General features: G+C 42.3%; 1 protein-coding gene across 6 annotated transcripts; it reads right to left on the bottom strand.

The window, feature by feature from the left end:
* P4HA2 (prolyl 4-hydroxylase subunit alpha 2) lies at window positions 1-27,526 on the bottom strand. Of its 6 annotated transcripts, none has more exons than XM_040573563.1 (17): window positions 27,412-27,526; window positions 26,355-26,458; window positions 19,737-19,830; window positions 18,724-18,820; window positions 16,453-16,604; window positions 14,825-14,962; window positions 13,105-13,344; window positions 11,151-11,362; window positions 10,215-10,391; window positions 7,924-7,994; window positions 7,584-7,683; window positions 6,813-6,866; window positions 4,281-4,340; window positions 4,147-4,212; window positions 2,012-2,080; window positions 1,646-1,742; window positions 1-241 (listed from the first exon to the last, which is right to left on the bottom strand). In XM_040573563.1, exons 3-17 carry the CDS (start codon window positions 19,810-19,812, stop codon window positions 171-173), a joined length of 1,680 nt encoding a protein of 559 aa, XP_040429497.1. In that variant the 5' UTR covers window positions 19,813-19,830; window positions 26,355-26,458; window positions 27,412-27,526; the 3' UTR covers window positions 1-170. The 6 variants fall into 6 exon arrangements, 4 of the variants coding, with proteins under 4 accessions (XP_040429497.1, XP_040429495.1, XP_040429494.1 ...); XR_005824356.1 differs by lacking the exon at window positions 4,281-4,340 and adding an exon at window positions 2,950-2,975 and having other exon boundaries at window positions 187-241; XM_040573561.1 differs by lacking the exon at window positions 4,147-4,212.

The following is a 27,526-nucleotide window of genomic DNA, read 5'->3' as shown; positions in this document are numbered from 1 at the left end:
TATGTGTACAAAGCCATTTACTTTCACTCACAAGTGTTACATATTTTATCCTCTTTGGGTAAAGTGCCAGGAATCTTGGGAAAAAAGATGGATCATTTCTTAGAAATGAACTGGAAGAACAAACAGTAGAAAAGGAGATGAAGAAACAAAGGCCTGCAGCAGGTCGGATTTCAGTCAACCTCTGTTCTCCCACAAGGTCTTAAAAATTCATTTCCTCTTTCGTGAAACCATTTATTTGAAACTGTGGAACAAGGATGTGAAATTAGTTACCACCATGCACCCAGTCTGTACATATTACTGCAACCCAGAGTGTTACCTCAGGTAAAGCCTTATACCTGCTTACACCTCTTTACCCATCCAATGGTAAACAGGAAGATTCAGAGTGCTGGGGAAGAAAAGGTCTTCCCAATTGCACAATAGGAACAAAGGAGTTTGTTGTGGAACTGGTGTCATTTACAAAGCACTCCAGGGGAACACCATGGAGGTTGTGGGAGGTGGGTACAGGAATGGATGACGGGAGAAATATAGGCTACTTTCAGCAGTTAACAGAATATCCCAGTGACCAAACAGCTGGACAAAGTAGGAAACAGCCCCTTGTTGACAGACTATGGACGTCTCAGGCAAACAAGAGGTAGCATCTATCTCCTATTAGCCGTGCATATCAGAATGTTTGCTTCCAGGAAGCATGGTAGCACCCATCTGATCAGATAGCACGAGCAGGAAAGTTCTTGGGCAAGCTAAAGTGGGAGTGTGCTACAGGGAGAAATCTAAAAACACATACGCAATACCACCTCGTTTCTTTCTAGTATGTACTGTATTTTGTATAAAAACATTCTTCTGTCATTTTCTGCGTAAGTGGCTCAGTTAACTGGCACACTGTTGTGGCTGAAGAGGTTCCCTGTATATATATCCTTATATATATATATATATATGTATATCTCCTTAGACACTCTCTGCAGAAGTACTCAGGCCCCACTTAACTGTTTATTCATGCCCTTAAACCACAAAGCGTGTAAGGTAGATGTGAATGTTTGCAAAGACCTCTCCCCCCCTTTCAGTTAGAACTATACACAAGTTTTGTAGGAACGGGCCTGATTCTAATCAACTGATACTTCAAGTCATCCTGATGCAGATATAGATCATAGTGATAGGACAAGTGATAACGGCTTTAAACTAAAAAGGGGTAGATTTAGATTAGGTATTAGGAATAAATTCTTTACTATAAAGGTAATAAGGCACCAAAACAGGCTGCCCAGGGACACCCCATCCCTGGAAGTGTTCAAGGCCAGGCTGGATGTGGCTTTGAAGAGCCTGGTCTAGTGGAAGGTGTTGCTGCCCATGGCAGGGGAGTTAGAATTAAGTGATCTGTAAGATCCCTTCTAAGCGAAAGCATTTTATGACTCTATACTACGCAAATCCAGTGACATTCTTACAGGCTTTCTGTTATCATTGCCACAAAAGATGCTTTCACTAGAAAAAGTGATAGCTTACTGCTTCACATTGATGGTGTAAGTTTTCAGTATTGACAAGTAATTCCTGAAGTTAAAATAGCACCACCTAAGTTATTAAATGCTGTTATAAGGGTACGGTATATCACCACCTTTGTATGCATACAAGGTTTTGTTCTTAAAAGAATTTTACTTACCCCATTTACACCCTACTAGGACTGGGCAAGCTGCATGCCTTGTTCTATAATCACCCTCGCCACTTCTGAAAAGATTGTACCAAAACACTGCTGTTCCCTGCAAACAAATCAGTTCGAGATTAGCCAAAACCCACCCAACTTAATTATTCAGGCACACAAACTTAGGAAAAAACATCTAGTCCCAACTCTAGTTCAGTCATGTTCGCCACAGAGAGTGAACACAATCCTTATTTGTTAAGAACACCTCTACGCAAACTGTTCACATTAGACACTGCCACATTCACTGACTTAAATGGATGCCAGACCGTACTGAGAAGGACAGAAAAAGGAGAAGAGGAGAACAAGCCACACACGAGGAGACTTTACCTTCTTGGGCCATATCGCTGCCCCGAAGTCCGGGAAAACTGTAGCTCCTCCAGCTTCTACATCACTCATCTGAGAAAACAAAGTGAGCAAACTGACCATTTACAGCACTTTTGTACATGCAGTCCCACAAGCTTAAGTGCCCCAGATCCTAACAGATTTCTACTGGCACCTGTCTACAAGATGCACTAATGAAGAAAGGATGCATTTCGATCAGCAGGAACTGCAAAGCCTGCTATTCCAGCTGAAGGTTTTTGTTAGATTATGTATAATCTATTACACAAACTAGCCATAAAAAGTTGTGTACCTGCAATGTTCTAGAGTACTACCTTGTTAACAAGGGAGAAGACTTCAGAGTAAGTCCGTTTCAAGAATTTCATTCTAGTTTATGATCCAATTAGGAAAATAAGTGTCTGTTAAACCACACATTTCCTCATAAATTGAAACCGTGTCCTTGGAACTTATTTTCATAATTTAGTTTATGCATCTTGGTCAACCACTTCAGAAACTATAAACCATTAGAAAAATCTCACTTTTCCTCACTGTTTCTATGAGGTTCAACAACCTCATGCCACTTCAAGTGCTTCATGCATCTCAAGCTTAAATACATATAGCAAAATATAGTTCTAAAGAAATGCTTACATCTTTACGCTTTGCCCTTCTACACTGCAATGAATTTAGCCCAATGAATTTATCATTTATGGTGGATTCACTATAAGCTCTACAGACTTTATTCAAAACCTGAAGTTACTGGAAAGACTCCCATTAAAATAGAAAGTCTTACCACAGTTTCAGTAAGTTTTTGATCAGGTACTAATTACAAGAAACAACTGAGTCAGATCCAACTCCCACCAAATTTAAAACAATCATGAATGCAATCCCCCAAGTCCCCCATATTCTCTATTGTAACTTGGATTTCTGTTTAAAGCAGATGTTATTACCACTCTGGTGTCCTCCTGCTTGGTACCTACAATAAAAGGGCACAAGATGCCATAGGTGCACAGTGTTTTGCCCCTTCCAACTAGAAAGCACGTGCATGCAACTTTGCCAGTTAATACCTACATCTTAGCAACAAACCACTCTTTAGTAGGGACATTGGTACAAGTATGGTATGTTCTACTTGGACATACAAAGGGTAAATTGCCTTTGACCATGTACAACTGGCAGAGGATACGATGCGGAGCACTCACTTGAGATCAAGGTTTGTTCAAGAGTCTGCGAAGCAAGAAAGATTGAGGCAATTTGAATTAAAGCCTCTTAGCAGCAGTATCTCACAGCTGTTTATCTTATTCTGACTCATTTCAGAGATTTTTCTGCACTCAAAAGTATTTCTGATTCTGTTTTGAGATAGACTTTGCACTCGGAATACTAGCTCAGCCATAATGATCTCATCACAATTTATATTTGAAATTATCACTCAAAAGTTAGATATAGCTGATTAGGTGATCCTAATTAACCATATGGTTGAGCAGAAGTTGATTGAGTGTCGTCAGAACAAGACTACTGTGAAAAGATTAGGCCACTAGTATCAGCGCCAATTAAGTGCCAGTGAGGATTTCAGCGTACATGGTCTGTAGGCTGTATAATGCATGCAACTAATGGATCTTTTCAGTCCTGCAGTTATAACCCCTTCCCCAGCTGCATCAAGTTTATTAGCTATGTCTCCTCCATTTACTGAAGCAACAGCTATGCAAGAGCAATTCTGGCTTTTGACAAGAAGTTAAAATGGAGGCTGACAGACCACAGCATCAAGTGCTGTCAAACACTGGTGGAAGAACATGACTGCCCCACAGTAAATGACTGATAGTCAAGTTCTCAAACAGTATCATATGAGTACCCCACGTACTCACCTTTGAGAAACAAACAAATAAGCCACATTCCTTTCTCCCACCAGTGGGAATCCAATGAAATCAAGATTTCATAGTAGAGTAGCCAAAAAGGGGAAGTGGGCTCTGTTGAAGTTTTCTGCTCTGAGGATATCAATTCTATTAACTCAAATGGGACAGCACCTGATGCTGCAAGAATAAATACGACCCTATTTCCAGATACCAGGAAATCTCTGCAAATAAAACTGTACCAGCTGTAAACAAGATGCTGCTAAAAGTTACACTCAATGCATAAAGGATCATCATACTTACATAGTTTAAAAAAGTGGCCACACGATTTCCAGTCCCTAACCGCTTGAAAGCATCTGGCTCATCTTTCTATAAAATTAAATAAGAATAACTGCAAACTTCAAGCTCACAGACAGCAGACAAACAGAGGTACTTACATAGTTAAGAAACGTCGCTAGCCTATTTCCTTCCGATTTGAGTGTGCTGTCAAAGGGTCGCTGTAACAGACAACAACTTTAACCCATGTTCCAAACTGGCTCACACTAGAGTTATGTGTAGCTCTGCAGAAAGAACTTTAGACTCAATTTAGAGTCGGAATAAAGATGGGACTTCACACAGGGCAGCTCTAAAGCCATTGGAAATTGCAGCCACAGTGCAAAATGCATGCACATTGCACTTGGATGCTATAAGGAGAAATAGCACTGAAGCAATTCTCAGGGCATTAGAGTAGAAGCGATGCTTTCTGGGCCTGCAGCACAGACACTAAGTAACCTGAAAGTTATCACCAGGCTAGGACTTTACTAGACACTGATCCAAAGCCAACAGCTGAGGTGAATATGGAAAATTCAGCTTGAACATGCTTTAGGTAAAATACTAATTCTCATTAAATGCAGTAGTGATTCTCAGAGAAGTAACGTCATGAAAAAAGGAAATGCATTTCTCACTAGCAGCGATGAAATAGAACAGCAGTAATAAGTTTCTCTCAGGTGGTTGCCTATCTACAATTAAGGACCACATCAAAAAGATCAAAAAGTTTCTACTCTGCAGAAAGTGTTTTGAGTTTCATTTAAGTATGACATCATATTTGTGCCAGTTTAGAAACAGAAAACATCTAGAATTCCAGTACATCTCTGTTCCCTTCAAAAAACAGAATTAAAGGTTTATTTACATTACTAATAGTCAGGAACTAATTTAAGCCAAGTGACATTAAGGTGCACTCTTCTACACAAAAACAAGCATCTTCAACAGTCAAAAAAGCAGGAATTGGTATCAGGAAAAACAAACAGCAAGGAAACCCACCATCCCTAAGGCAGTTCAATCTACTTGAATATTTCAAGAAAAGGTCTTTCCTGAAATGGGTTCAAAGCGTAACTTTGTGCATCAGTGCAAGCAAATTCAATCTAAAAGCCAACACGACAGCATAGATATGGGTCTCCCTTTTTTCCACCACCTCTGCCAAATCCTGGTCCAGCCATGCATTTCTGAACTTCAATAATATCAAAAGATTTTTTGGTAACTTTTGAGCAATCAGTGTAATCTCCAAGTTGTAATATGCAGTTAAAGTGTCTCAATTTAAGAGCTATAAGGGAACAAAAAGCTGCGAGGCTGATCAGATGGTGAAACACAGCAATGCCTCTGAATTACAACACTGAAATCTGTGATGCACAGAGAGCCTGGCGGACCAGTCCAAACCCATGGCAAATTCCACAGTTGCCTTCCTTTAACCGATGACTGCAGCCAAGGTTATGTTCCAAATGAAACTCTGTCCCAGCTGCCTAATCCAAAAGTAAAGACCATACTGGCCAATTTGATGTCTGAGGTCCTGGAGTTCAAAGACTCTGAAGAGAATTTAAGAGCATTTGCTTGACTCAGGAAACAAAGCAGTGTTAAAAGTTAACAGCAAAATTCTCTCAACAGGCCAAAGCTAACGAATATGAGCTTCCACAGCACTGAAAATCAGGATTGATTTTTTTTTTTTTTTAACAGTGCTAAGTAAGGTAGCTTCAATTCCATACTCACTTATTGGGCTGCTCTATGGCTGCAGCAACCCATTCTACCCGGTAAAAAAAACACTGGAATAAGCTGAATTAAGATGATTCAATTGAAGACATGGCTCTTACTTGAAAAGAAGGCATCATAAATGGATTTTGTGTTTGTAAGTACTGGTCACCATAGCTCTCTGGTATGATTGGAGTTCTAAAACCATTTTAGAGTAGCAATGAAGAATTCGTTACTCTTCTCAGAGGTTGGACTAGATGATCTTGGAGGTCTCGTCCAACCTAGACGATTCTGTGATTCTCCTCTCTTGCAGCTAACGAGAGCTGTCACTTACCAGGTAGAGCCCTCTAGTGCCTGGTGTAGATCCAGCACGTACCAGCTCCAAGTTTTCCTGCTTTCACCATAGCACTGCCATCCTGGACACAGCTGACAAAGCCCTCTTCACAGCCCCATAGCTGTAGCCATAATAAGGGCTTTGCCAGAATGGCTCTAAAACTCAGATTTCCATAAAAGCTACTTTTTTAAAGGAAAGTGGGAGGATGTCTCCTGCCCAGCCAGTTCCTGCAAAGTGCTTTAACATACCCAGCAAAGGAGGACTCAACTCTGCTAAACTCGTAAGCCTCATGGAACAACTCAGACTCACAACCCAAAGCTCGCAGACCTAAGTTTCCTAATAAAGTAATGGAAAGAGCACATACAACTGCTGTATGACTTAACATCTCTACACTGCGCAAGGAACCAAAGGGCCAAAGATAAGCAGGCAGGCAGATTTGTTCTTTGTTCTCTTGAACTCTCAGCATCAGAGAAGGGAGTGTGAAAGCTTTCCAGAGGTCATTATTCATCCCATGCAGCTGGGCTACACATTGAGTGTTTTAGTATACAAGGCATTTTAATAAGGGTTTCAACAGTTCTCAGAGTAACCTGTTCCCCACTGCCACACACCCCCAAGAAATAATTAAGAGCAATCTTACCCTAGAAAAATCAAAGTGTGGTTCATACTGCCCTCCCATTCCATAATTAGCAACCTACAGCATGGAAGAAGAAAAACTGTGAACTGCAAATGACTGCTGCAGAAGATAACTCTCAAAGATCCAAAACATTGTTTGAAAAACAGTACTTTGTGGCAAAGATTGTTATCTACAACACACTTAACCCTATTTTTCTATAGATTACCAGAAATGAGGTATGCAGATGAAAAACATCTTAAGCATTCTCTTTCATAGTTTAAGGGTTCCCCTGAGACGAAACATTTAGCACTGAGAAACTTTAACAGCAGCACTCTTTACCTATCACTACAACAGCCTGTTTAACGCAAATGAGCAGCAATAGTTTTATTACACCCATGTTCCCTCCTCTGAAGAGGCAGAATCTGAGCATGGGTATTTTACTAGCTTTTGCAGTCTTCAAAAGTGTCAGGCATTTCCCTCAAAACAAACTGGTAAATCAGATTTGTGCACAAAGTTATCTGGTATTCTTTAGATAGCCTCCACTCGTCTCTGCCTGTCACACAAAGGGAAGGCATCTACCTGGCAGGTCCTTACAGCCAGGGACATCCCCACTATTCTTCATGAGCCCCTTACCTATCCATTTCCTGGGAACTCATGTGTTCAGTCAGCAGACAACAGAACCCCTAGGAGGAGTTGAGTAAGATCCACACCTACACTTGTTTGTGCAAGTAGCACACCATCCTGACCAAGAAGTAGTAGTTAAATTTCATCTCGGTAAGAACCGAGCGTACTGACCTGCAACAGTTCAGCTGTTTTCACTGTTAACCCTGTGATCTGCTGCATTCGTTGATTCACCTTACCCACAACAGGATCATCATCTTCCTCCAGCCATGAGCTAGGACACGGGAAAGGGATAGGAAAGATTTAGACGTTGTTTTAGAATACGAGCCACAACCACCCATTTCCCAAGCGAGAAGGATTTCTTCTGCCCTCAGTTACATAGCTGAGCCATTTACTATGCATTTCGTGTGGAAGCTTTTGCTACATGCAGCGCGCTTTGCATTTTCAGCTGTAGGTAGCAGATTAGGACTGTTAAGCACAGAAATCTTAAAGCTGAGCTCTTCTCTATGCTTACCTTTTTGATACCCTGTAGCTAGCCACTGTAAGGACACCGGTTTTGGGATCACGTACTGTGGCTCGTGCCAGCTGTGTCAAAAAAATCCCAAGTGGGAAGAAACATGTCAACTATAGGTTAAAAATATATAATTTTTCTTCATCCTAACCAAAATCAGCAGCCGATTTGTCAAATTTCAATGTATCAAAGGATTGAAGTTAAAGCTCCAGCCTAGACTTTGTTCCAATTTCATGTTAGAATCACACATGCAGAAATGCAAGTGCAATGCATCACCTGCAGCTATTCCGGAAAGAGAACCCAACTGACTGCACAAGCCATGATATTCATTAAATCCACAAGTAGTCTGTGCTGAACAGTTATGGTTTTTTAAGGTACTTTTTAAACAGCTGGAGTCAATGTTAGCAAGAGGGAACAACAACAAAAGTTAACAACCTATGAAGCCTAAGTTCTTGGCAGAAAGAATTATTGGATGCTACATAAATTTAATCAGCCTGTTCCTCATGCGGACTGGGAAAAAACAGCCTCATTCTCAGATGAAAAATAACGGGTGAAAACTTTTACAGAATGAGCTACAAGTTATGGGGCACACAAATCCAGCGGTAGAGGACTCCTGAGGACAAGTTTCAACATTATCAAGCTCAAATTTTTCCAATTGAAAAATGCCTGGAACACAATCTCAGTGACAGCCTGAGATCTTGGTACAACATTAGGAAGGTAATACTTCAGAAGCACAGCTCACCTACACGTTGTGAACAGCAAGTAATGCATCACTGTTAGGCCATGTCACTGTAATTGTAGGAAAAGTTTGTAACTTGGCAAAACCGATCGGATTTGCTGTGGTGTCAGAGCAATTGACTACTACTAGCTTAACAGGTCACTTTGCTTTCATACTTGCAACTGAGAACGAGAACTGGGACACTCCTTTGTTTAACTGCAAAGTCAGACCACATTTAAATTTAACTCCTGCAAACCACAAACACTTAAAAATCATGCCTTCTTCCTTCCACTTAATTATAGCTCCCAGAAAACCTTAACTGCATACCCTGAAAAAAATGCAATTATTTCCTTCGTTTTTTCCTCAATTAGATGCCAACCAACCTTACAATCCACGTTAACTGTCTTGTCTCTATACCAGAGTTCTTGGCAAAGCTACTCCTGTAATTCTGACTCAGTTATTTTGCTCCAGATTTCTCCTGCATAAATCATAACAGAAGAGCCAGGATGACTGAATGTTGGTCTTCACTTACACAGTGAAGCACAGCTTTTGGGATACAATTTAGCTTTTCAAACTTTTCATTATGCTGCCATTTTTAAGCTTGTACATGCTTGCTTGATTTCTGCACTGAGCATTTGATCTAATGGCGTATCTTTGTCTGTTCAGGCTTCCACACCAATAAAATGAAGAATTTTCTTGACCCTTTCCAGTGCTGAGCAGCTGACAAAAGTCTGCTCTGATGTATTGCCTGTAAAGTTGGAACAGTTTTTTGGAACTGGAGTAAGTGATTGCGTTTTGCAAAACAAGCATGAAAACCAACTTGAATATCACGTACAGATGTTGCTTTTCTACAAGACAAAAAAATATTGGCAAGTGTAAACTGCAGATAATGTTAAGTGCCTAGAACTAAGAGTAGAAGTTTCTTGTAAATACATTTTAGAACAAAGGAAGCACTCATCTTTCCAAGCCCAAAACTAACATACTACTTCAGAGTTCTGTCTGAAAGCTTCCATGATTACTAACTAAACTTTCCTGGCTGAAAATTAAGTTGTATTTATTAATGACCATTTCATCACAGGACTTGCATTTTCCATTCTTTCAGTAGTGCTGCAGAATTCAGAACTATTCCTACAGCAGAGCTAGACAGATTTGAAAAAAAATTAATAAAATGGTTGCCTTTTTAACGAAAAACTTATCTGAATCTTAAGACTACAATATTTGCCTAGTGTTACTGATCCCAGTCCTACACTACGTAGGTGATATGAAGAGTTCCTCTGACTTTAGTGGCATAAGCAAAACTATTAAAAAGTTAAGACTTTCCGTAAGTAAAAATTCCTAAGCCATTTACTGAGAATTTTGCACAATTAACTGCAGCATTGCATAAATACCTTCAGGAGCCTGGTTTTTATAGTTCTATATCACTTGGCAGTTTCAAAATCATTCCCTTTAGGTTCACAGCTGCAGTGTATTATCTGTATGTAGTATGAAACCAAGTCTCTCAAATCCTTTGCCTAGTCTTTGCTAACAGATTAAAGCACTGAGTATGTAGGCAATAGTGAGATGAAAGGAAGCTTACCCTTGGCTTAGCCAGCTGTTTAATTTTCTCAATTTCTTCATCAGACATGACATCATAATATCGTACAATATGAGGGCTATCCCATTCATCTTCTTCCTTAAAGGGAGCTATGAGCAGATGAGGGTTTCTGTTTCCATTATGGTACCTACAGAATAGCCTTTTCTGTCTTCGAGGTGTCTGAAACAAGACACTAAGTAAAACTCATTGTTTGCTCAACCACTTTTCATGGATTTAAAACAGGCAAGAAAAAGTGTGCTTTATTTCAAAAGCACTGGAAAAGCTGTCAGCTGACAGCTAATTTGAAGTAAGCCTGAGCGATTCTGCAATTTTCTGTGAAACTATGCACTCAAGATACCACAAAACACGTGAAACACTAATCTCTTGGAAAGCTAAATCACAATAGGCTTCAAATTAGACAAATACAATAAATACATAAATAACTAGCGGTGAAAAAAAAAGCGTCCAGTTCTTATGATTACAACTATGCAGGGGGAACAAATTGATTCCTCCCCCTGTGCTGAAATTAAAGCCAGGTTTGAAGAGAGGTACCAGAAACTGGTTGGTCAAAATGACTACCCCAGAGGGACACAGTCAAGACGCACAAAAGAGAAGGAATGATGTGATTCCATAACATTGGCAAACCATAACTATCTCTCCGTGGAAAACTCCTCCTACTATATTAATACAACCAGCATTTGAAATTGATTATGAGTTTGTCTATTCAGCAATTTTCAATAGTCTTTAAGTACAGCTGAGAGCTGTTTTTCTGTATAGGATTTACAGTAACGTAAGACAGAGTTGGGGACATAAGGTACAAATCTCATCCTGGACAGAATTACATTTAGATTTTCTGAAAAAAGTAACCAACTGAGTAACATCAGCAAGCTTGATCATCCTTATGCAAAGACAGTCAGAAAATCCTTGCCTTTCTCTTACCATTTTTACCCCTTCGCCTCTGCAAAGGGCCTCGTAGATATCACGCTCTGGCAAGTAGTCAAGAGGCCTCTCGTATGCGCCACTTTGCACCACTGGTTCTGTTGTTGCCATTGTCTTGTTTAATGAGTTCTCTCTTGACTTCTCTTCTCTCTCCTTCTCCAGCAGCTTCTCAAAATATCGCAGATTACTGCCAGCTCTCTCATGAGTGCTGTCTTCATTGGGAAAAAAACACACAGGATCAGCAACTTATGCATATCTCAGAAACTGTTAATACAAACAAGCCTTTGCATCAATAATTCTCCCCTTCCTAAAGCATTATTAGGCAACCAAATGCAATAGCTCCAGTCTGCACTGTAAAACCAGTGCTGGGAGGTTTCTGTCCCTGCAAATGGAAGTTAGGCACATTCCTGCAAAACAGTTCCTGGAAGGACCTATCACAAAACATGCATTTCAGGCAGAAAAAAAAAATAGAGGTTTTGGCCTTCACAACCCTCCTGTTCTTCAAACTTGGCCTGCCTAGTTCTGCCCAGGAGAAGACCACCAAGCAAAGATCAAGCCAGTCTACTTGCTGCACCCTTCTCCACCATACTTCTCACCTGCACTGCACAAGTACGCTTTAACCCAGGACTGCAGTGGAGTCCCAGCCACAAACTTCAGTCCCAAAGGCTTCCTGTAAAGTTTGGAAGCTCAGAAGTTAAGCATTACCATTTACCAGCCTATCTATAGCATCCATTTGATGTTTATAACAGGCTTATAAGGGAGGTATCCTGGATCACTAGCATCATTAGACCTATCACTAGTGACTATTGATGATGGGGTTTATTGATTCATACCAACAACACATGGTTTTAACTATCTATTATACCTGACCCAGCACAACAAAGGAGGAACAATTTCCTATTCATCGCTATGTTTCCGGACACTAGCACCTAGAACAGTTTTCTTTTGCTTCTGACCTTCCCATGCTCGTTGTGTTTCTTATTTAACTAACCCAGAAGGCCAAAGAAGTAACTACTCCTTGGAGAACAGGCTAATATTGGCTAGATGAAGGTTAGCCTAGAGCAGAGGAAGCTGCTACTCCCAGAAGGGACTGCCAAGTCTGTTCCACTGTTTGGTGCTGATAAGGATTTATGTTCTGCTATTAGCGCTAAACATTATTGCAGAGGGAGATAGATTCAATACATATTCATATTCCTGTACATTTTAATCTATGAATTCCAATGTCTGCAGATGTTAAAATGATCTTTACCCTTCCCCTCCCCCTCAATAAAACAGCTTCATCTACTCTCAGGATGCAGCCAGCATCTAGATTAAGAATCACAGCTGATTTAAAAAACATACAAATGTATAAGACAGTAGATGTCAGATGTTAATTCTAATTGAAGAGGATAAACCTTCCCAACCCAAGAGGCAGGTAGAGCTGTACTGGAAGGGCTGTTTATTTGCTTACTCATAAGAAAGCTAGAAACAGACCAGAGATAAAAGCAGGCTTTAAGAAACCCCATCTATGATCTGATTACTCAAATACACTTTAAGATCTCAAAGAATTCACTTGGCATCAAAGAGTGCCTGCACAGAAGAATATAAAGAGAAATATAAGAGGTCAGTGGGACTTGACAGAAGAGGCAGTACTCCCCCCGAGTCCATGGTAGCCTTCACCTACACTTGAGACTTTAAACCCAGGCTTTAACCGTTACCAAATGCATCTCAGTACACCTAAGCACTGGTACCAGTCAGACGCATTTAGTCTTTAGGTAATAACAGCACGGACTATAGGATGGCTTGCAGAAGATACTTCATTTACAGGTAGACTTTTCCCATAACTCATGTTTATTACAAGTCATCTGGCAGGACATCCTCCCAGTCAGCTCACCAATACATACAGACCATGACTGTTCTTGGCTGCTGCTGGCAATGCTTCCCAGTACCAGAATAGTGAGTCTTTGGTTCTTACCGAGGGATATCAGGCGCCTTGTGAGCTCCATGGCTCTGTGTAAGTCCCCAAACTGGAAAACAGCATAGCTGAGATAATCTAGGATCTCCACTTTACTGACTGTTGTGTCCTCCCCCTCATCATGCTGTTTTAAGGCTTGTTCCATCCAGAGCACTGTGTGATAGTAGTCTCCATCGTTGTAAGCAGTCTTGCCCATACCAAAGCAGTCACTCACTGTCAAAGATGACCTATATTTTGTTCCTAGTAACAAAAAGAAAAATTTAGCAATCCACACAGAAGCATCCTTGCCTTCAAACATTGGAAAATACCCATAAACACAATTTATCATCCATAAAAGGCTTCTAAAAAAGCATTGACGATGTTTTACATTCTGTACCAAACCGATCACCTTCAGGAATTAAAGATTATATTCCATCATAATTGTGGCATTCGTCCCTTTGGAAACCAAGAAAAGTTTAACAAAATTAGTATTATACTGTTCTGTTATCAAAAAAGACAGAGTGGACTGACAGCTTAGCAAACTTTACTGAAACTAAGTTAACACAGGTGATCGGAGAAGCCCGGCTATATGCAGAGCTAGCTTGTTTGCTCTTTACTTGAGATGTATACTTGTGCATACGCAGCTGATTGATACTTAGGCAAGCTAGGTATCCATTTGACTGTTTAGTTGCATACAAATTTCCGGTTGCTCCAGATCAACAGATGCATAGATATGACTTCATTTTAAGTTCACTCTTAATAACCTACATAAACTGTTTTGGAAACTCAGCTACCCAGACTTTAATGAAGCCTATCCAGTTTGTAAATAGTGTCACTGGAAGAGGTTATGGTTGCTAGCAAATCTCTTACAAGCAGGAGTCACAAAGTCACTCAGCTGCCAGAACACAAACAATCACAGAATCATTAAGGTTGGAAGAGACCTTCAAGACCATCTGGTCCAACCATCCCCTTACCACCAATGCCACTCACTAAACCATGTCCCTAAGCACCACATCCAACCTGTCCTTAAACACCCCCCAGGGACAGTGACTCCACCACCTCCGTAGGCAACCCATTCCAATGCCTGACCACTCTGAGAAGAAATTTCTTTTGTCATAATTTCCAACCTGAACCTCCCCTGGAGCAATTTGATGCCATGCCCTCTTAACATCATGCCATGCCCTAAATAACATCACAATATCACAAATACCATCTATGTAGTTCCCAAAACATCTTTCTGTGGAATGTACTGTTAGTCCCCATTTCACAGATAAAGAAAAGGAGCCAAGTGATTCAGCCAAACCTCACTGGAAGATCACAAACAAGAACAGAACCAAGCTTTGGAAGAGCCATCAGAGCAATGAATTACAGAGCATCTCCTTCCCCCAGTTCTAAGTTCTCAGGGACAGGAAGTTGCCATGTTATTTGCCTACACAGTAACCAGCACAAGCAAGTTTGTCCGTTGCTTTGGTACGGTGATTACAAAAAAAGTCAGTATTTCCTTTTAAAACAATAGAAATAAAACACATGCTACTGGAGCTGGTCACTGCAGATCATGGCTCCCTGGCTTGAGTGGGAACAACCTCCAGGCTGTTCTCAAAATGCCAAAATAAACACAACCACAAGTGCCTGAGCTGCACAGTTTCAGAGCCACAGTCCTTCATCACTACTGAAGAAGGACTTTGAGAGTATGAGGATGCCTGTTGCCTTTTCTTTACAGAGGAGACCTTCGTACACTTGCCTGGTAAGTTTCCTCGAGACAGCGTTTCAGGATCCAGCTTGTAGGTGTCCTGCAGGCGCATCAGAGCCTTTGCGGCTCCAGTCTCGTCTTCTTCAGTTGGAAAAAACTGACGTTGAATTGTGAGATTCGCAATAAAGCCTTTGCATTAAAAGGAAAAGAATGTTACTTCCATTGTTTGAATAAGCATCAGTTCCAGACCAACACAGGAGAATTATCTGCTTTTTTGGAATTCTGAGATTCAGGTAACTTAGCTTTGAAGTCTCTCATTAGGCTCTTCATTTATTTAAACTTTGCTTTCTGTCCCATTTTAAGAAACAGCTCATGGGCAAATGACAAGAGATAAATAACTATCAACAGTTTACTTGTGCCACACAACTGAAGTACAATGTGAATCTAATAATCTTCAGTTTCCTCACTCTCCTTCCAGCATGAAAGCTTAAGCTTTCACCAGTTCTCCTTCTGAAATACCCAGAGACAACTGCAGATCATAGCACTGGAAAATGATCTCAGATTTTTTCAACCCATAAAGCCATAACAACTTTTCAAATCTCAGCTCAGGACAGAAACACTGATCCAGAAAACCCTAAACAGGAGTAGAACCTTACTTGTTAAGAGGCTTTTAAATCTGGCAAGTAAGAACAGGCAACATTTTATGTAGTGCATTTCATTTAGAAGTAAGTATTATCAAGGTTGTATAGCAGGTTGGTTGGCTGAGAAGGGGAGGCAATCAACCAAAGAAAAAAACTCAGCCATTTCTAGCCATGCAACAAGCAGAACTGGAAAAGGGAGTCTTAGAAAAAGAATTAGAGACAGAAGTATTCAGTTGAACTAAGTATTTTATTTCTCTCTAGGATGACTATTCCAAAAAACAATAAAAATCTTGGCTGAGAGAAAACTTCAAATGCGGAGGAGAAAGGGAAAACATGCAGTTCTGCCTGAAAAACATACCTTCTTCCCCCTTACTTTCAAGGGGTCCAGTAAAAATAAGCTTGCATTTAAGAAAATAAGCTTAAGGAAGCAAATTCAAGCAGACACTAACAATACGATGCAAGAGCAAAGATTAGTAGTGGAAACTTTTGATTTAGGATAGGTTTACAGATAGCAGTTGTATATTATCCAGTTATGAGACATTTGCCAACTGTTAGCGATGGAGCTGACAAGAATTCCTTTACCAGCTCAGTGCAGGTCTCATTTTGATCCTTAAGTCTTATCTACTGATCAACATGGTTTAAAAGCAACGACTGCTTACAGAAGCAGCAGATTGGGAAGACAGATGAGTAAGCTTTTACACAGACGAATATAAAACTCAATAAAAGGCATAAAACCTTTCCTAACACAACTGACCATTTCAGCATATCCCACTCTCCTGTCGTAAACAGCACAAGCCACCCAGACGTAACGTGCCTATTACAGGTAACAGCTTCTGAGTCTTGACTCTGTCCTGTTCAAGCACCAAGTTTACTGGTTAGCCAAGCAAGTGAAACAAGAGGCCAGCCATTGGTTTAAGTTTCAAACAAACTTGGCAACAGTAAACCACAGCTGAGCTTGCAACTTTCCAGAAGATGACAGGAAGCAACAGTGCTGTAAGGCTACCTCCCACCAGCACCTTCTTCGCTGTAGCTCCTTACCGTTTGTTGTATCCTGAAGAACCAGGTTTTCTAATTCCAGCCAATCCGTATTTAAACGCTTCACCAACTTGTATGCATTTACAGGGTGTGCCAGATACCCTTCTGGATCAGAGGTTGATTTGCTAGTCAGTACATCCATTTTTTCAGCCCAGCTGGAAAGAGAATTGCATGCCTCAGTCTGAGAACAATTTATGAATGCGTGTCTTCCTTCTTAAGTCACCCTAATTACACCACTAGAACAAATTTATTGCTGCTTTTGCCATCATAACCAGCTGTCAAGCTTTCAACTTTACGAGGATAAAGTGGAGTACAATTTATTTTTAAAATCACAATATTCTTTTGAAGGAATTTATTTCCCTGCTTTTTATTTTAAATCTTACTACAGTAGACATGCAGCTCTTGAAGTCTAAGCCATCAGTTTTCAGCACACTGCACTTCAGAAAATAAAAGTGATATATGGAGCACAACACTGAGTATCATTTAATCCATCTTTGTAAAAATACAAACAACACCCCAGAGCTTTTTAGCTTTATGGAAAATAGACCCCAATCTTTGATTTTCAGACTGGAAACCGTCAGGTAGAGCACATAAAGAGTGCTGTCAGTCACCTAGCATGCACCAGTCAGCTTCAAAGCAGCAGTGGGATACCAGTAGTGGGATGCCATGCTTTGCTGGCAGTTATATCACTGATGCTACATTGTGAATTTCTGCTGCTGCTCTTCATATTATCCCTTAATAGAAAAATCTGGCCAGGCTCTGTGTTCCGCTCTCCAGTACTCCATAGGAAGAAAACACTGCTGAGATAAGCTAATAGTGAACATTAGAAATCCCTTCAAGTCTAATCTCAAACCCAGTAAGCCATGAATGAACCGTGGTTGTAAGCAATTTTATACAAGCATTGCCACGTATCACCATACTGCCTGGCTTATTCTGTGAACTGTGATGTTGCAACAGAAAGCAAAACTAAGATTACACACAGAGATCCTTTGCAGGGATATCAGATTAACAATATGTTGAGACAAGTCTCTCACATTTCCTTTTTTAATCTGGCTTTCACTACTTCTAATATTAATTTTGCAAAGCAGTAATAAGGTGAAGTTCTACTCTTTACTCACATCACAATATTTTGAATCAAACATCTCTAGAACTAATTAGACAGTAGTGAAAAACGTTACCCTATTCAATGTTGAAATTTAGCACCTTTATTACAAAGTATATTGGATGCCAGAGCTCAAATATTGTAACAGTGGCAGAATACTCTTGCTTATAAATAAGCAAGAATACAGTCAACTGAAAGCTTAACACAAAGAAATCTCTTTTGATGGACTGACACATGCAAGTGTGTTGGTTTTTTTTTTAAAGATCAGTTTATACATATATTCAACTCACATCCTCTTTAATCACACTTGAACAGGAGACACCTTTTCTTCAGAAGGGTAGCTTTTCAAGAAATGAATATTTAGGCATACATAAGCGATGAGGAATTCATATTTCACTGCTTCATAACCCTAACCCCACCCTACAATCCCAAAGGGAGATCAAACAGCCAGATACAGTCTGGAGTTCATAAAGTCTTTGGAAAGCATGGCTCCACCAGCTACAGGCACAAAACTCTCCTGAACCTGGACCTCATACCATTCTAGTGTCACGCCTTGTTAGGTATTACTTTTAGCTAGGGAAGCAACAGTCTTCCTAAGGGACATCGAAAGTATCGGTTGTCAGCAAGAACCTTTCATCTGATCTGAGCCACCAGGATAATCTGAGCTGTGCTATAGTTGGGTGGGTAACTGAAGAGAGGCAGGCAAGAACACTGTCCCTGAGAGCAAAGGCAGCACAGGAGGGAAGTCAGGTTCAGCGTGCACTCCACTACACAGTGCAGCTGATATTTTGCCATGATGCACCACTTAGAAGCTAGCAGAGCACTGGCAGCCACACGCGTTCAACTCACACAAACAAAGCTCCTGACTGACATAGGTGTCTTCTCCACAGGAGTACTGTGATGGCACAGGGACAGGGAAAGAAGCAGAAAAACGCCAGTAGACAGTCACTAAACAGACTAAGTTCAAAAATATCTGAAGCAGGGCCCCCTCTGTAGGTTTGTGGGAATAAGTTACATGCAGCTTACTACCCGTGTTCTCACTGATAATTTATCGAGGACATGCTAACCAGAACTAATGGCTAGGACTGGCAACAGGAAGGTGTAGTTAATCCAACACAACAGGTTCTGCACTTTGTCACCCCTCACCGTTAAGCAAACTTCTCTCCCCCTACCTTTTAATCTGAGACAGCTTGACCTCTTCTGCTCGGATGTATTCTTTTAAAGACTGCACCAAGTCTTTCTCTGCATAAATGAGATCTGTCATTTGACCTGAAAAAAGAATACGACCAAGTGTTAATCACATACAAGAGAAGTTTTCCAGCAGCAGACAAGACAGACCTCAGCTACTGTAGAGCTATTAAAATCAACAAAGAACAGACAAATTTAAGATGTGCAGTTTAAAGCTTGTATGCGTAGTAGATTTTGGGGCTTACAAGTCCAGCATTCAGATGCTTCAAAGGGCTTTTAAAATCTCAACTTCAGTTGCCCATACAGCTTTACTGTGACTGTTTCACTGCCTCTGAATTACTTTTAGTACTATAATTGTATGCCAGATAATCAAAAGAAAGGTTTGACATTAACACAGCTATTGAGTCAAAGCAACAAAAGATGCAAATAGTTGCCATAACATCTGTTCTACATACGGATGCAGATGAGGTCACACTAGTAAGTTACTAGTCAACTATTAGCATCACTTAAAATTACAGCTTTTCAATACGGGTATCTGTGGAAACAACCTAACATTAAGTTAATTAGTCTGAAATTCTTCCATTTACAGACTGAAACAAAAGTCTCACCTAGTTAGCATTAGTGGAAATTGCCAGTTTATCAATCCAAAGTACTACGACAAGCTTTGCTTTTCAAAGGCCAACCACTGAAAGACTCAATGTGATTTACAAACCCAACAGCAGCTTTAGTTTCAGCTTTGCAAAGTAATAATTAAGTACATGGAAGTCAGCAGGATGTTTTTTCAGAGTTAAGAAAGGTTCAGGAACAGGCAAGCATAAAGAGAAGACGATCCTTCACAGCAGAATAGTATCAAGGATGATGAGGAGTTACTTTCCCTGATGAGGCGAGCGCTTGATAGGGCCATATTAGGAAAGTTATGAAATTCAACTGCGAGGATTAACAGTTTTGGCAATCTCAGGAGTTGCATCATAACATTGTGCATTGGTTCTTGCCATACCTATTGAAGTGAAGAACTCTGCTTCTGCATGGCAGATCAAGAAGATAAAGAACACCAACTGCAGACAGGGCTTCATCTTCTAGATAGCTTAAACCTGTAACATATTCAAAGGAAAAGGGATTGAAAAGGACTAACTTATTCTCGAGGAAAAACAAGGCATTAATCTTCACCTTCAACCATTGCACCCTCATGAAAGTTATTTGGGTCATTGAAATACTGAGCTGTGATCAGTAAAGCTTGAAAAAAAATCTTCCTCATGCTGAGGAGCTCAGTCTCAAATAGTCTGGAATACTCAAAACAGTCTCAAATATCTGGAATCCTCTAAGAGACTTGCACAGAAGACATGCTCAAACGATGGATGTAACAGAAGCAACGTATTTGTCCACACGAACAGTGAGAACAACCTTCTGCAAGTGCAGCTCAATGCCTTCAAATTCACAGCTGGAAAGTGAGAGTATACAAAGTTCTATCTTCCAGCAATAATAAAGGTCTAAATCTAATGGTCAGACTTGCAGCATGCTAGGAAACTGTTATATAAAAGCTGTCTAGAAATTCAAATAGCGAGAAAGCCAAACAAAGAAATACAGCAATTTGTAGAGTAGAAGTGGCAGCAAACGTTGGAAAAGTTGAAAGAAAATTTCCAGCTTTGCTTATTCAAACACACCGTCCTAGCACACTGGCCTCTGGGCACAGCCCCTGACTTTTGCATCTCAAAAGCTGTGCCAGTTCAGCACCCCAGCCCCTTGAGACAGGGGCAGAAAGCAGACTGCTACGCTTCTGCGAGCACAGCGTGGGCATGAGAAGGAGACCCAGGGCAGCAGGCAGACACAGCAGAAGACAGAAGACAAGTGGGGTGAGGGATGCAAAGTCCATGCAGGAGAACTTCCTGGGAGCTGTAATTCTTCATGCAGGTCTGGTGTCTGTCTGCTCCAGTGAATTTAGGAGGATCCTGTGCTGCTCTTAGATCCAGAGGTCAGCCCACAGCTCGCTCTGGAGCTGCTGTTCACGGAGCAGGAACAGCCACCGCCACCAGCCCTCGGGAGCCACGGGAGCTGCCATAACACCCACACAGCAACAGCAGCTCTCCTTGATGTAACAGCACTAATTCCCATTTCCTACCCATTGTAACTGGGTAAACAGTTCGGTGGCTGGAAGTGACCACACATGACCTGCTGTTAATCAAAAATACATTAACAGCGTGCACACAAAAGGCAATCACCTAAATCTGATGAGAAAGGGGTATGGAGGGAAAAAGTGAAAGGAAAAGAGATGGAAAATTAAAATTTCAGCAATGCAGTAAGTGGGAAGCATTAAAATAGGGTAATTCCAGACAACTCCAGCTCACTGTTCCCTTGAGCTCCAGGTTTGCCTGCACAACACAAAACAGGAGCTGGTGGGTGGATGTTGCCCTCTCCTTCCATGTTTCTTGCATCTATAGCACCATACATCCTAACCCTCAGCCAAGCTCCTTGGTGCCATGGACACGAACAAGCACACCAGTGATACGACCATCTTTAAGAACATTACAAACAGCTCTGACATGTATTATCACATTGCAAGATGACAATTTTTTTTTCTATTGATTGCCTTAGAAGTCTACATGAGAAACCAGAAACATTTACCACAACAGTTTGCGAGCATGAGTAAGCAGGAAAGCAGCGTCTCAGAGCATCAGAAGAAGTCTTCTCCTTTCCCAGTTTTCTCACCCCCCTGCAAACCACATATTCCCAAACGGCTTGTTTAAGTTAGTTCAGAACTAGTACATGGGTAATGTGAGAACCAAGTGAAGCTGAATGAGTGGTGCCACGCAGAGGTCTGCCAGCGCTAAAAGCCACAGTAAACGATATAGCAGAAAGCACAGCGAGTCAAGAGCGCTTGGGAAGTACATCGGTTGGGATATATTAAGCCAGAACCGTCCATCTGCAGGGTCTGTTCTCGTCTCACGGAGTGTTTTTTTGGATGCACTACACAAAGCCTGGCAAAACAATTATGAGGGAGCTTTCCAGTTAAAACAACACAACTTCGCATTCTCCCTGCACCTCCCCACCATGTTCTCTCATGGCTCAGGATATCTGCCAAGAAGAACACTTACTACAGCTAGCAGCTTGTCTTTATAGCAGATCTTTAACAGCTTTGCCATCCTACTCAGATTTACTTGAGTCAATAAACAGAAACCCTCAGTAAACAGGGAAATCAGCTCTTGCTTGAATAAGCTGGACACCTGGCTGCAGGGTTTGCAGATTGTTTGTACACATTCTTTTCGCAGCTGTTATTCAGAAAGCCAGCAAGAACTAACGAATTACAGGAGGCTGAAAGTGATGTCATAACCACATTCTTGGAGAGCACAAGTGTGCGTGCACACACACACGTGTGCGCCCACCCCACTACAGCTAGCCCATCTGCTACCAAAGAGGGGAAGAGCCAGGAGGGGCCTTAGCACCTCAATAACTACGATCGAGACACTTATAAAACCAGTGTTTGTTCAGAGAATGGAAGACCTTAGTTGCTGAGAAATGCCTGAACTCTGCTGGTAAGAGGTCTGTGTAGGACAAGCTCTGCCTACATTCCTGGCTTTTTTGGCATCGTCAGGTAACAGGCATGTCATGCTGCACAGGTGAATTTAGGATTTCCGTTTCTTTCAGTGAGAACGGCCACATTCCCCTGCAGCGGACTTCAGAGGACTTGCACCTTCCCACTAGGCTCAGTTCAGCGCTAAGCATAGAAGAAAACCCCTGAGCAGGAGCCGAGAGCAGGCAGCACACGCTGCCTTGGGAGCTCAGATCTTACGGAGCTCAGACCTTACAGCGCTTTGCTCCTCGCCACCGAGCGCTCGCACCGCCTAAGGGACCGCTCTCGCTGCTGCACGAAGCCTTTCCAGTGACAGACAGCTCAACAACTCTACATACACTGACATATTTCATGCTTCGCTCCTTTCCTTAAAGGTGCCAGCCAGCACAGCAAAAAAGCCAACCGAATGGATATTGTATAAACACTTTCTAGGTCTGCGAGCCCTCAATGAATCATCGCTCCCACTGGAAAGAGTACCGTCAGACTGCAGGGAGCACTGGCAGAAGGAAAAAAGTTCTTCTAGACCAAACAGACCAGGATGGATTTTTTCTCCATGAGTTAGACTGAGTTCTTCATTAAATACGCTAAAAATTCTCAAGAAATAAGAAAATGGACCTGACCTGTGAACATTTGCGTGTCTACCGAGCTAGAACACCACAAAACCCCTCTCTTCCTCTTCACCCCAAAAAAAGTTTTGACAAGTACTGTTTGGTTGGAATGGAAGCATATGTAAGGGGACTATTTACTTTCTGCAGCTTTTTTAAATGTACAATTAGCAGCGCACATACTGTCCTAACCCTCATCTTCAGCTAACCGTCTCACGGCTGATTATTCGCTCCCGGATGTCAGCTTTTCCCTTCCCAGACAAGGTTATGCTCAGAAGAGTTCCAATTCCTCGACGGCCTAATTAGAAAGATGGAACAAAAGCAAGTGCCTTATTCAGGCTCCAAATTAGCAGACACCTCACGCAGAAGAATTAAGCGGAACTGACATAAGGTCAGTCTGGGTGATTTAAAGACTAAGTGGCACCCCTTATCATTGCTTATTAGAATGACGGATCAGGCCAGAGCATGACACTTGCTGTGCTGTGAACTCTCATTACAATCACATGAGCTCCAGGAAAAAAACCAACGCACTAGTCTTCCACCCCCCAGATGTGACAGGACTCCCTTTGTGCCAATAGCCAGGCACATATATGCTGCTGGGACCCTTCAAATACAGGGCATTTTTCAATGCCTACACTACATCTCTTGAAATGTAACAATACACTACCATGCCAGGTGTTTCTTTTACACAAAAGATTTTGATCTACAGACCAGTTTCCAGAAGCCAACATCATACAATTCCAACTGCAGCGTCTGGGCATAGAGGGTCCGCAGTCCTCCACTCAAACCCCAAAGCTCCCAACCCACCCTGCAGAGCTACAAGTATCTCTCTGCCGTGCTAATCTCCATCTCTCAAAAGTGACTGTGCCACTTGAGGTGCCAAGAGGTCCAAGATCCAGACTGAGCTCTCTCACCACTGGCTCCCCCCCTACATTTCACTAGGTAAACTTTTACAGACATTCAGAGCCTAAGTTTATGCCAGTGAAGCCAAATCAAACTTTAATATACTCCTAACGGTTCTGGTTTCCCGTTTTTTCCATCTTTTTTTTTTTTCAGAGCACAGAGCAATGGTTTCTTCCCAGCAGTTACGGTACGCTACTCTTCCCTAGTTTGCTTCTACTCTCACAGACCCAAACCCGCACTTTGCTACAGGGAAATAAAGCATGCAAAAAAAAAAAAACCAACAGAAGAAACAGTGTAATATATCATTTTCCTAAATTACAGTAAACCATCAGAGTGCAACAACTTGCAAGCTGATGACAAATAAGGGTCACAGCCTGCCTCTTCTTCTGTGCTTGCCTATGCTATTGAATGCACCTGGAAAACCACTGCTAAAATAGCTGCTTCTGTGTTGTATCTAAATTTAAAGTATCGTGGTGCAAGCTAACGAGGAAGTCACTATTCCGAAGCCACCTCAGGCCCCAGATGAGTTCTTGGTGCGTACACAGCTGAGGCCCACCTGCCAGGCTCTGAAGAATGGTCCGTCCTCGAGCAGCAATTTGAGGTTGGACTCTTGGACGAGCCAGGCTTGTCTTGGGCTTCCCACCCACTGTCTGTTACTTGCAGACACAGCAAGAAGCACGGACCTGACTGCAGCTGGCTTCATCCCCTTTCTCCTCCACAAGGAACAGAGCTTCACAACTAGGCCACAGCTTTCTATCAGTCTTGATGGCTGCATATACAGCTAATTATATTTAATTGGAGAATGGTACAAACAGAAACCTGCAAGATTTCTTACATACTTATTTAAAGCCAGAAGATGGACTGAATTGTAAATACGTTTTCAGGATGTTGCCAAGAAAGAACTTCTCTTGCTACCGCTATAAGAAAATCAGCCACAAAAACATCCAGCTTGTGGCAGTAAGGTCTTGCAGCCAGCAGATGATGGCAGCTATAAAACTAATTAAAATTATTAAATAGAAAGGAAACATTATTTTTATCCTAATAAAGCAAATTTTCACTGCTTGCAGATGAAGGAAAAAAACATTAGGGGTTAAAATCTATTATCCAGCTGTAGTCAGATGCTCCAACACTCAGCCACTCCCAACCCAAGAAGTATGACCTTAAATGCCTATCAGCGTCCCCACCCAGGCACACCTTCACCCTCATGACAGGATTTCCAACACCATCAGTGCAGCATGCAGCTCCCTTCCTACAAACAGCTAGCTCTTGGTCACACCCAGGGAGAGAAAAGGCATTGCCTCCTTTCAATGTTCGGTGCCTCCTCACAAGTGAGCTCTTCTTCCTCATGCAACTGCTTCCCAGCTCCTTCCCCCAGTACACTCTGAATTTACTGCTCAAAGCAGCTTATGCCTACATCACTACCTTTCTTGCCAAAGGCTTAATATGCATCTGAAAACGATTATAATTGCCTAACAAATAATATAACATGATTCCCTTGTGCTTTTCAAGGCAATCCAAAAGGAAAAAAGCTGTTCGTTTGCACACATTAACGAGGATAAAGTACATCCATGCAAAACTGCATGCCTTTTTTTGAACATAAAATGGTTTGTGTTATCCTTAGCTGTAATACCCTTAGAAAGTATAAGCATCTGGATTAACTTCCACTTTTTTAAACCATATCAAAAAAAATTCTTCTGCACTCCAGCAGACAAGAAAATTCATGCAAATCTAAAGCATAGCAAACCTGCCTGCATCTTACTCCGCAGTGCCTGCAAGCTCATCAGACATGAAGCAGCCTAGAGCCAAACCCCACACTGTTACTGAAGACAAGACAGCAGGACTGCATGCTTTTTTCCCCACTGGAGCTTGTTTTCCAGCATTAAAATTCAGACTTCATTTTACTGTGCAGCGCCCATAGTTTCAGTATATCATAACGCTTAAGATAGCCTCCCATATGCTCAAATAACATTAAAAATCTTTCTATTCAGAAAGATTTTTTTTATGACAGATCTGTGGTCAGTGAGGTATTCCTTTCAACTGATAACAGCAATTGAATTAAAACGAAGACATTATCTCAGATGTGGGGGCTGAATCTCAGATCACCCTAGAACATGCCTCCTAACATACCCTGAGTCCCTGTTTCTCAGACATATAGAAAGCCATACACAAAAATCAGAACTAGCTATAGAAAAAGCTATGTTTACAGCTTGCTTCTTTGGAAGCTTGCCAAATATGCACAGCATGGAAATTATAAACAGACTAGATTCCTGACTTAAATCTAGAATGAAAAACTTATACTAAACAGTAAATCATGCTCCCCCTGCTGTTACTGTCTTTGAAATACACGATCACATCCATGGCTTGTACTTCCTGCACTGGAAAGGGCTATATTAAAAAGAATCTCAAGAAATTATGCCAAAAGCAAGAAGCAAAATTCCTGCCCGTTAGTGTCACAGCAATGCCAATTTACAGCTGTTACACAGCACTCTGCCTATAAAATCCAAGTGGCGGTTATTGGTAGCAATTTACATTTACAACATACCTGCAGGATTGTTTCCTAGGTCCTTGATGCCCAAAAGCTGAAGTATCAGCCTGGAGAAGATGGCTGCAGTGGTCTGTCAGATCAGCTTCACGCTCACAACACACCTATAAAATTAAGGAGCAAGAAGTTTTATTATGAAACGCCTTCTGGGAAAGCCTGACTCAGGGCGATCACTCAGCAAGGAACAGCAGCAGCACGAAGCCAGAGGGCTCCAAACATGGCCTGCACGTACATGCCCTCCTTCCTCCCAGGTTATAACAAAGTTCTGAGTGTCCTGAGGCTGAATTACTCCTGTCTGCCCCTGAATGCGTGCTGCTGCAGCTCTGGCACCAGCCTGCAGCCGCCGGGCCTGCCCAAAACCCTCCCTCCCACACCCTGCTGCTCACGCCTCGCTGCCCGCCTGCCTCCGGCTCAGCATCGCTGCCCAACCACTGACTGCAGCAAAAGGATTTCCCAAAAAAATACAAGTCTCGTGTTAAACCAGAAGGAGATGGGAGTGGAACAAGCAAGTTCTGAAAGCCTGTATGTAGCTTAAGACATCGTTTGTTTCATCTCAAAGTGACAGCAGACTGGAAGTACACGGGGAGCCGGTTAGTGCAGCGGGCACGGTGACCCCACCGGCCTCTGCGACAGCACCGCTCACATCTGAACCCCAGGGCAGAGAAAAGGGGAACGAGCCCTGCCAGCTGCTGGTGTTTTAGGAACGGGGCTGTCGGTGCTGTGTCTCCTCAGAGCCCTGGCTCCGAGCCCCGGCTCCCTCCAGGCCGCCCGGCGGAGGCCACCGGAGGCCTCGGACTCGCCCCTCGCTCCCCGGGCAGCGCCGGCCGACACCGGGCGGGAGGAGCCGCAGGTGGCTCGAGGCGTGGTGTTTTATTTAAAAAATGGAAAATAAAGAAGCGGGGAGGGAAGACCCAGAGCGATATCCACGCGAACAGGGCTGCCACCCCCCCCCACCACCACCACCCCGCAGCAGGACCCGGGGGTGCGGGCACCCGGGCCGTGCTCCCGGCCCCTTCGCGTGCCCGAGACGCCTCCAGCAGCCCCGGCCCCGGCTCACCGCGACCCCGGCCCGTCCTCCTGTCCGTCCTTCCTGCCGTCCGTCCGTCCGCTCCCCCCGGCCCGGCCCGGCCCTGCCCCGCTGCTCTTGAGCCGCCGCCGCGCCGGGAGCCGCG

Source organism: Cygnus olor, chromosome 14 (assembly GCF_009769625.2).
Source record: "Cygnus olor isolate bCygOlo1 chromosome 14, bCygOlo1.pri.v2, whole genome shotgun sequence".
NCBI lineage: Eukaryota > Metazoa > Chordata > Aves > Anseriformes > Anatidae > Cygnus > Cygnus olor.
The sequence above is the reverse complement of the archived record's forward strand: the minus strand, read 5'-3'. Positions and strand labels throughout refer to the sequence as shown.